Source organism: Gobio gobio (genome assembly GCF_949357685.1).
Source record: "Gobio gobio genome assembly, chromosome: 13".
Taxonomy (NCBI): domain Eukaryota; kingdom Metazoa; phylum Chordata; class Actinopteri; order Cypriniformes; family Gobionidae; genus Gobio; species Gobio gobio.
In genome coordinates this window covers 9,830,031-9,840,755 of record NC_137106.1, presented here as the reverse complement: position 1 = coordinate 9,840,755, position 10,725 = coordinate 9,830,031, and the positions used below count along the sequence as shown (strand labels likewise).

General features: G+C 37.5%; 1 protein-coding gene across 1 annotated transcript in view; it reads right to left on the bottom strand.

Annotated features, from left to right (window-relative positions):
- plekhd1 (pleckstrin homology domain containing, family D (with coiled-coil domains) member 1) overlaps positions 1–4,407 on the bottom strand; it is a 13,467-nt gene extending 9,060 nt beyond the window's left edge. Inside the window, exons 1-3 of the mRNA XM_079833881.1 lie at positions 4,041–4,407; positions 3,366–3,459; positions 2,732–2,821 (exon numbers count right to left, since the gene is read on the bottom strand). Of these exons, the coding sequence (XP_079690007.1) occupies positions 2,732–2,821; positions 3,366–3,459; positions 4,041–4,192 (336 nt within the window). The 5' untranslated portion in view covers positions 4,193–4,407. The remainder of the gene's footprint in view (positions 1–2,731; positions 2,822–3,365; positions 3,460–4,040) is intronic.
- Positions 4,408–10,725: the final 6,318 nt, after the last annotated feature.

The window sequence follows — 10,725 nt, the reverse complement described above, 5'->3', positions numbered from 1 at the left end:
GCGATATGTGGCTAGAGAATTCTACACACCCCCGTTTTTATAGCATCAAATAACTAACTAAAACCAAACTTATTTATAGAACGAACACTTGAACTGACATCTGTGTGATGATAATTGCGTAAAATGACTGAAACCATCTTTGAAAAAATTATATTTGAAGTGTAATTTGATTGTTTAGTATGTCACATTACATTTCATGGAGAGGGCGGGGTTTATGACATCACCCATAGATTTCTGAAGAGCGTTTTTGAATCCTAAAGTCGGCCATTGCCATCTTGGCAGCGCGTCACTCCTGGATAACTGAAAATGCGGGATGTGGGTGGAGCTGAGCTAGGTGCCTGGTTGCTGAAACCATAGATATCCATAATAAAGGCTAGATGTCTTACGGCGGAGTCTCTAACGTCATCACCGGCGGCCATCTTGTCACAGCCAGGGCTCTGTGGTACCGGGTGTAAGGCGAGTGATCTGCATGAACACAAATACTCTTATCTCACTGAAAACTTGACGGATTTACAAATGGTTTGGTTTCTTACAAACATTATTAACGTGGCTATAATTCTGGATGCTTGAACAAATTATGAATAATTTTTCATAAGTATGCAGTGTCATAAATACATCTCTGACGTTTATAACAAACCAAACAGTTTGAAAATCGGTAGAAAATTGAGCAAGTTATGGTTATTTAAAAAAGTGCAAGCACCCATGAAAACATTGTTACGAGTGAGTGAGCTGCCTGTGACAAGATGGCCGCCAGGCACGGACGTCGACCTCCATTGGCCAGCAGCGCGCACGAGACATCTAGCCTTTATTATGTACATCTATGCCTGAAACCGCCTGCCTAGCTCGACCATAGTGGCAATCCACCTGTCACTTGAGTGGCCACGCCCTTAATTATGCAAAACTAAATATAATTTAAATGGTTGAGTTATGAAAAAAATTCACCCCCCTCACAGTTATCATGAAGGGAAAAATTAGCTGTATTGACCAAAATCACCTTTTGGACCAGGCTGTAAACATATGTGAAGTTATTAAACGTAATTTCGGGAGGAGTACGCCCATCTAATCTTCCAATTAATACCAAGGTATAAAACCAGCAGCTTACCTCTTCCCATTTTTAGTTCCTGCAGCATCCCTCCTCCTCCCCTGCTCCTCCTTTTGTACAATTTTGCCTGTTATAGGGGGGCAATCGGAGCTCGGGTAGAATATCCTCTCCGAGCCCCTCTATAGCAGACAGCAAGCCAAATCTGTTTACCACTTTCACTAAGATTATATGGGCACACGAACTCGTGAAATATTTTTTCTGCAGTAAAGTTTGGCAGTTTAACATGGGGGAGAGAGATAAAGATTTGACTCCATTTTGGAGGCGGTCTCTAGCAGCCAGTCGATGAATTGCAGTTTAAGTCACTTCCGCGTTGACTTCAAGAGAGACTGCGGGATTTTTTTTACAAAGGCAGTTTAGTTTGGGGCATGAAAAATTGGTAACGTTAATGTGTGTGAAAGCTGTCACGCGTACCTGGGAGCGCACAAGGTAAGTTAGGCATACAGAACCAGAAAGCAACAACACGGACTCGGGTGCGCGCTTTTTCGGGAAGTCCATTTAAATAAGTAAACTTGCGCACGCGTTTTAGCTGATTACAATGTATTTATTTAAATAAACATGTAAGGAATGATAGTGTGTTGATTATTTACCTTGTAAATGAGCGAGAATGAGCCTGCAGTGCAGTGTATAGCGTTACACGTGTGCCATCAGGGCAGCAAATGAATGGCAACCCACGTTACCCACCGTCTCCTCTAAAGAGTCAATTTGCAAGCAGCAGAAAGCCACCTTCATACGACACACATACAGTAAACTAAAGCCAAGTGTCGTTAACTCAGCTGCGCATAATAGCACCAAATTATTGAAAACACACAATATTGACCCGCGTTCTGGTTTCTATCATGCGCCGTGCACGTTTGTGATGACGTAAGATGCACGCAAATGCACCAGGTTCAATAGAATCAAGTTGAGTGTGAAACCAGACCAACGCTACGGGGAGAAAACAGTTTTCTCATTGAGAAGTGCATTACAGGTTATATCAGAACATGTAAAAGTGTTTTTTTTTATTTATCTTGGATGCATGTATACCTACTGTAGAAGACAACATTAGGATATAGGCAGTGATGCCAGTAACACGTTACTCTAATCTGACTACTTTTTTCCAGTAACTAGTAATCTAACGCGTTACTATTTCCAAACCAGTAATCAGATTAAAGTAATTTATCCAAGTCACTGTGAGTTACTATTGTAGTCATTTTCCTTAGTAAATATATATATTTTTACTTTCTTCTTGCGTCTCGGTAGGAGTATTTATATTAAGTGAAGTCAAGAAAGACTGTCTTTATACATTTTTTTTATTAAAACATGTTTTTGTTTTTTTTCAGGAAATATTTTCTTAATTTCAACTTAATGTCAGGAGATACATTGTTGACGTTACTGTTAAAAATGTACTTCCAATAAAGTGAGTGAGCAAAAACGGTTGTCATTTCTATGTTGAGGCGGCAGGGGTGTTGTCGGCAACTGCTGAATGTAACTAATAAAGTAACTTGTAATCTAACTTAGTTGCTTTTAAAATCAAGTAATCTGTAAAGTAACTAAGTTACTTTTTAAAGGAGTAATCAGTAATCAGATTACTTTTTCAAAGTAACTGTGGCAACACTGGATATAGGGGCACAAAAAATATACTGCTTTTACAGTGAAGTCCTCGTGGTTGATGACCATGGCAAACGGCATGCTTTGATCTTCTCTTGGCTCCACAATGCATCCACCCAATGGAATCACCCCCTAACATGGAGGAAACGTTTAAAATACATATCATGACTATAGCAAGAAATATATTAGAACTAGTGCTGTCAAAATAGATTAATCGGATCCAAAATAAAAGGTTGTTTACATAATATCTGTGTGTACAGTGTATAATTATGTATATATAAATACACACTCATTCATAATACATTTAAGACATATTTGCATGTTTATACTGTATATATAATTTATATTATATATATGAATATTTTATATATAAATTAAAACAATTCTTAAATATATACATGCATCTGTGTGTATTGTATATATACATAATACTCATGCACAGTACACATACATATGTAAACAAACTTATTTTGTATGCGATTAATCACGATTAATCGATTTGACAGCACTAATTAAAACAAATTGGACATATTTTGCTCTGTTATCTGGTTAGAAAACCTTTTAAAAGTAAGCAATTATCATCTGAATAGCTGAGTGGGATTATATATAATTAAATATATATGAATTAATATTTAATTAGCTTAAAATGCATAATAAAAATAATGTGCAACCGTACCTTAGGGTGAATGTTGAAGTATCTATTGGTCTCAAAGCTTTTTTTCTCGTTCTCTGCATAGTACAACAGAAAACTATCCTTGATGATGAAGAATCTGTGGTGAAAGCACAAACAGCAACGATTTACAGTAACAAGAAATTCAATAATCACCTCGCAGCTAAACACATTTACTCCTTTAAAATAGGTAAGCACTAGTTGAAAATTCCCCATTGCTTCTTTCACAAATTCATAAACGACCATAAATATAACATTCATTTTACGGGGATTGATCTTTCCTGGAATTGATCTTTATAAGTCCTAATGTACGCAGTACACAAACCCGGCGGCAGCACAGAGCGCCCTCATAGATCTGACTTACTCAGCTTTAAAGGTACATTTAAAGCATCTCAGTTCAGTAAGCATTATAATGATGGGTTACTCGATATCAGCTTAGCTGCAAAGCTTTTAAAGTGCTCTATAACAAGGCACCAAACAAAAAATATAATGTGCTTAAATTAAACATTTGACTGCACAGCAAAAATACCAATGTAGCTTCTTCTTATGCCTCGCTATAACATTATACATTACATAACATGCACTTCATGTGTGTCTCTGCGCAGGGAATGGAAAACATAATGAAAATACAATAATTTTAATTTCATCTTTATGTTTCTCTTTCTTAGAGATTGTTCATACCTGCGGGACCACTTGGCCGAGGGCCTTCCGAAAGGTCTCTTCCACAGAACCCCATGCAGTTGCACTTTGGTGCTGATATCCAAAGCGTCCGTGTCTGCTTGCTCCATGGAGGTCCAGGATGAGAGTAGGGAGGACTTGGACGAGGAGAACATAGCTGACTCTTTAACAGGAAGTGGGAGACGAGGAGGTGTGGTAAAAAAATGTCAATGAAGTTAAAATAGTAGCATGTACACTCTCCAATAATCCTATAGAGATGCACTCAATCAGGCAAAGTCTGTGATGATGTCCTCCAGTCATTCAGCGACGTGGAATGATGTATCTGCCAATAGTGACATCAGCTGGTATTGGACAGTGTGGAAATAGAATCAGAGAGGGAGGGAGGAATAGATATGAGAGGGTTAGACCAAGAGGCTTTGGGAAAGAGTGTTTTTTTTTTTTTAATCTGAGGTACGTCATTTGGTATTTTGAGGGGAAATGCTATATGGATTATCTCACTTATGACGTTAGATCTTTTTAATGTCATAATGTTTCTAATGTTTTAAAAAGAAGTCTCTTATTTGGTCACCAAGCCTGCAAAAAAAAAGAGAAGAAAACAGTAATATTGTGAAATACTTTACAATAAGCCGCAGGAACTTTTTATAATAAAAATATGATCATCTAACAAACCTTTTAAATATTATATATATATATAAAATGTTTTTTTAATTTTTATCTTTCTTCCCAATATTTGCATTTTTCACACATTACCTAATTTATGACGTTGGATCTATATATATGCAGCCAATATATATGTATATATGTATATATATATATATATATATATATATATATATATATATATATATATATATATATATATATATATATATATATATATATATATATATATATATATATATATATGTATATATATATAGATATATATATATATATATATATATATATATATATATATATATATATATGTATATATATATAGATATATATATATATATATATATATATATATATATATATATATATATATATATATATATATATATATATATATATATATATATATATATATATATATATATATATATATATATATATATATATATATATATATATATATATATATACAGTATGTGTGTGTATAAAACACTGTTTTTCTAAACTGTTCAGAAACAGTTCTTTTTCCCCCTATGCCCCAGACCAGGGGGGCGAACTCAGGTCCTGGAGAGCCTCAGTTCGGCAGAGTTTTGCTTCAACCCTAATCAAACACACCTGAACAAGTTAACCAAGGTCTGAAGGGTTACTAGGAAGCAGGTGAGTTTTATCAGGGTTGGAGCTGAACTCTGCAGGACTGAGGCTCTCCTGGACCGTAGTTCTCCACCCCTGATCCATTGTGGAGCAACTATGCTCGAACCAGAGCTGTTCGGACCAATCAAATTGTCAGGGCAGGCTTTAGACGATGATGGACAGATGATCAACAGTAACGTAATCATCCACGTCACCAAAGAGCACTTAGGTTGAATTCGCTCTAATCCTTAACGGAGAACTTGTTGGTGTATGCATTCACCTTTACTATTCCTCTCAAAAATGATGATTGTGTTGGTAAGTACTTTGTGTCTCCTTAAATTCTTTTTACAACAGATTTTACACTCATCTTCTTCTACTTCTTCTTCCAGCGTGTGTGCAGTTGAGTTCTGTTGACAACTATGCGTCGCTCCATTGCTCTGATTGGTTGTAGGTCTATCCAATTAAGTGCAGAGGCATTTTCTTTCCTGGTTCGGTTGAAACATGCCTCATAATCACAGCCCAATGGAGCAGGAGCAGACTCATATTCTGACTAGAATCTGAGTATGACGACGCCAGGCTAATCATTTCCACTACTAATAACAAATGTTGCCCCTAATAAAGTTGTATCAAATGTTAGCATACTTGGTAACCAAGGAGACAACAGTGTCAATAAAAACCATGTTGAAATGCACAATTTATTAAAATATTATTTAATTGCATTACTGATACTTAAAATTTTAGAACATTTTATTCCAAAAATGCTTAAAATGTAATTTCTACCACACAATATTTCCAAACACAATAAATAATTTGAGATACAGTGTGGTGGAAATTACATTGCTTCGCAAGAACTAAGAAATTTGTTTGTTTTCTCGAGATGGCAAGAACAAGAACAAAGTTCGTTCTGGCCAGGACATTCCATACTTCACGAAAAAAGCAGGTGTCAAACTTCCAGGGAGTCCTTAGAGGCCCCGCCCACTGCAGAACGCGTTTAAATTTCGACCAATCACACAATAGTTCTCGGACACCCACAAGAAAAAAGTTCTGCTCAGATGATGAGTCGAGAACAAGCTGCAAGAATCTAATGTTAGCTTCACTTCCTGTCTCCAGAGAAACCTTCATCTGATCAATTTTTGAAGGCAGCATTTATGTATCCTTCGCTGCCTTTGATATCCCACAATCCTGTGCGTTCCATTCTGTGACAGTTGAGCTGGAAATAAAGATGGCGTCCGAAAGTTGCGTTTGCTGGTCAGTTTGTGTGTAAACGTACGTTTTTTACCAACACTTTCCACCTCTGATGTCATTTCTAGCGAGAAATTACTAATGTAGTAATTCAATATTTGTTTAGTTCTCACCAAGGCTCTCTCTATTTTGCTGTAGATCATGAAACTGCCTAAGAAGTCTGTCTGAAATTAGTTTTGTAGGTGCCTTCATGTACAAACGCTGCCTTACAAGTCATTGTCTGATAAGGCAGCGAGGCAACAAGTCTAGAAATAGAAGTAAAATAAAGTAAATATTTAACGTAGTATTTTTTTTTTTAAAAGTCCAGAGGGACAAATGTACTTATAGTTACCAAATATAACCTATATTTGACAGGTGGGGAAAGGAGATTTTAGATACTGTTCTTCTTACATAAAAGAGCAATCTGTCCAATTTCACAGACAGATTAATCGGCTAAAGAGCCATTTGGTGTGTTTGTGTGTGTAAGTGTTAGGAATACAAAATGTATTCCTTTCCAAACTACTTCAGCAAACACGCATTATGGATCTATATATGCTCGTAAATCTGCTATGTTTACAGCGTTTCATCTTATTCACCATTGAACATATGGTACTGCATACGTTTATGAGCATGTAGTTTGCTAATGGATCAGGGATTATGTACCCCAGACACTTAACACAGCTTTAATATCCAGTGGATTTATATTTAATAACACTTCATCTGTGACTTTACATGTGGAATAAAGGTTTACAGTCTGAACCTTGTTATTTGCGTATACTGTACATCTTAAAGGAATGTTCTTGGTTTAATGCAAATTAAACTTTTAGCCACAGATGCTGTCGATAACCACAGAACATGATTTCAGTTTGTAAAGCAGAAATCACATTGACTGAAAAGCAGGCATATGTAGGATTTAAAAGCAGGGAACTGAATATTCTGCTTCGTTATATTGTATATACAGGGAGTGCAGAATTATTAGGCACGTTGATTTTCTGATCATATTTTTTTTCCAGGCACATTTGACCAATTCCAAACCACAGTAATCCTAATAACTACTATTGATTTAGTATTTAATAATGTATAAGTGATATATAATTGTTCATGAAGGCTGGAAATGAAAATCACCTTATATTCAGGTGTGCAGAATTATTAGGCATGTTTTCTTTTACAGATAAATTGAGCCAAAAAAGAGATTTAACTCAGACTGAAAAGTCAAAAAGTATTAAATGCCCATGAGAAGGATGCAATACTAATGCAATACTAGACATTGCAGTTAAGGCGTGACCATTGGACAGTGAAATGCTCGTTGGGTCAGCAGGATCTGACAAAAACATGTGGCGGAGAAAAGACACCTGTTAACTGCAAAAGAATTAAGAATTAAGGTGAAGAATTAAGGGTGAAACCATCAGGAACCCTTTAGTCTCCAGCGCCACCATTTTCCAAAGCTGCAACCTACCTGGAGTCTCCAGAAGTGCAAGGTGTCAGGATCTCAGAGACTTCAGTTAGGTAAAGAATCCTAAAAAATGACCCCCACTAGATAAGAATCACAAGCTGAAGTGTTGTAAAATACATGAAGAAGGTTTTTTTATAGGCTTTATGGACAGATAGGTTGAGAGTGACTCTTGAAGGACCAGCACCACATCCTCTAGTACCACTGTTTGAAGAATTCATCTTCCAGAATCTGGCAGTACATTTTGGGAGTTCATTTTTAGTCCATCTCTGCAAAACGGACTTCAGGATGGACTAAAATGAACTCCCAAAACGTACTGCCAGATTCTGGAAGATGAATTCTTCAAACAGTGGTCCTAGAGGATGTGGTGCTGGTCCTTCAAGAGTCACTCTCAACCTATAAAACATATAAAGCCTATAAAAAAACCTTCTTCATGTATTTTACAACACTTCAGCTTGTGATTCTTATTTAGTGGGGGTCATTTTTTAGGATTCTTTTCCTAACTGAAGTCTCTGAGATCCTGACACCTTGCACTTCTGGAGATTCCAGGTAGGTTGCAGCTCTGGAAAATGGTGGCGCTGGAGACTAAAGGGTTCCTGATGGTTTCACCCTTAATTCTTCACCTTAATTCTTAATTCTTTTGCGGTTAACAGGTGTCTTTTCTCCGCCACATGTTTTTGTCTGACCCTGCTGACCCAACGAGCATTTCACTGTCCAATGGTCATGCCTTAACTGCAATGTCTAGTATTGCATTAGTATTGCATCCTTCTCATGGGCATTTAATACTTTTTGACTTTTCAGTCTGAGTTAAATCTCTTTTTTGGCTCAATTTATCTGTAAAAGAAAACATGCCTAATAATTCTGCACACCTGAATATAAGGTGTTTTTCATTTCCAGCCTTCATGAACAATTATATATCACTTATACATTATTAAATACTAAATCAATAGTAGTTATTAGGATTACTGTGGTTTGGAATTGGTCAAATGTGCCTGGAAAAAAAATATGATCAGAAAATCAACGTGCCTAATAATTCTGCACTCCCTGTATTGTGTTATTGTGCCCATGCTGACCCTGTCCAGCACCTAAAGCGGCAACAGTGGACACCTGAGCATCAGAACTGCACCACGGAGCAATGAAAGAAGGTGGTCTGGTCTGATGAATCACGGTTTCTTTTACATCACGTGGATGGCCGGGTGCGTCTGTGCGTCGCTTACCTGAGGAACACATGGCTCCAGGTGCACTATAGGAAGAAGGCAAGCCGGCGGAGGCAATGATGCTTTGAGCAATGTTCTGCTGGGAACCTTGGGTCCTGCCATCCATGTGGATGTTATTTTGACACATACGACCAACCTAAGCTGCAGACCATCTACACCCTTTCATGGAAACGGTATTCCCTGGTGGCTGTGGCTCTTTCAGCAGATAATGCGCCTGCCACAAAGCAAAAATGGTTCAGGAATGGTTTGAGGAGCACAACAACGAGTTTGAGGTGTTGACTTGGTCTCCAAATTCCGCAGATCTCAATCCAATCGAGCATCTGTGGGATGTGCTGAACAAACAAGTCCGATCCATGGAGGCCCCACCTCGCAACTTACAGGAATGAAAGGATCTGCTGCTAACATCATGGTGCCAGATACCACAGCACACCTTCAGGGGTCTAGTGGAGTCCATGCCTCGACGGGTCAGGGCTGTTTTGGCAGCAAAAGTGGGACCAACACAATATTAGCCAGATCTATAGCATTTCTCACAGCGGGCGTCAATGGCGGAGCAAACCCACTATAATTATAAAAATACTAGTTATTTTCGCTTAGTTATTTAGCTAGATTGTAGTTGTTTGGACCTCAAATATGCGTAAACATAGCACCAATTTGAAAATTTGTTTAGAAGTTTTTGAAGATGTGAGCTCCAAGCCGTTCAGCTATCCGCCGAGAACAGCATCATCCCGGCCAGTCCTTCGGGAATTTGCAGCTGGCTCTTATGTAGATAATATAGATAGTAGGGGTGTAACGGTACACAAAACTGACGGTTCTATGCCGACATAGCATTAAATAATCAAGACATCACTAACAGGTTAAGTAGAATTAATATATATATATATATATATATATATATATATATATATATATATATATATATATATATATTGCATATATTTAGTGAAAGAGTTGATTTCTCTAGTGAATTAACAGCTGTAGACACTGAATGACTTCTGACTCTGAGGTAAATGATGCTGCGTGACATTGTTTACAACCTGTTTGACGTCTTTCCGCGATTGAAACACTGATTGAGCGATTACAGGACATATGATACGTTTCAGTAAGTGTTATCCTCCACATACCGTAAGATTCTTACCTTTATTCTTCTGGAAGAGATCGCGTTCACTCGCGTGCGCGCGCCGTGGCCGCTTGAATTGACGCGCGCCTATACAGTGATCAGTCCTCACATTGAAGAGCGTCAAAACAGCATTTATCGTTTGAATTTCGTGATAAAATGGACTGAATACTTAATATGTTCGAGTGGGAACTAGGATTGAAGTGTGTTCCGCGCTTAAAACAAGCCGACTGTTAACTGTTAAAGATTGCATTCATAACCGTTCGGTACACACGCGCACTGAACCGAAAGCCCTGTACCGAAACGGTTCGGTACGAATACGTGTACCGTTACACCCCTAATAGATAGTGTTTAAACATTAGGTATAATTCATTGTGGGTATATCAAACAGGAAATCTT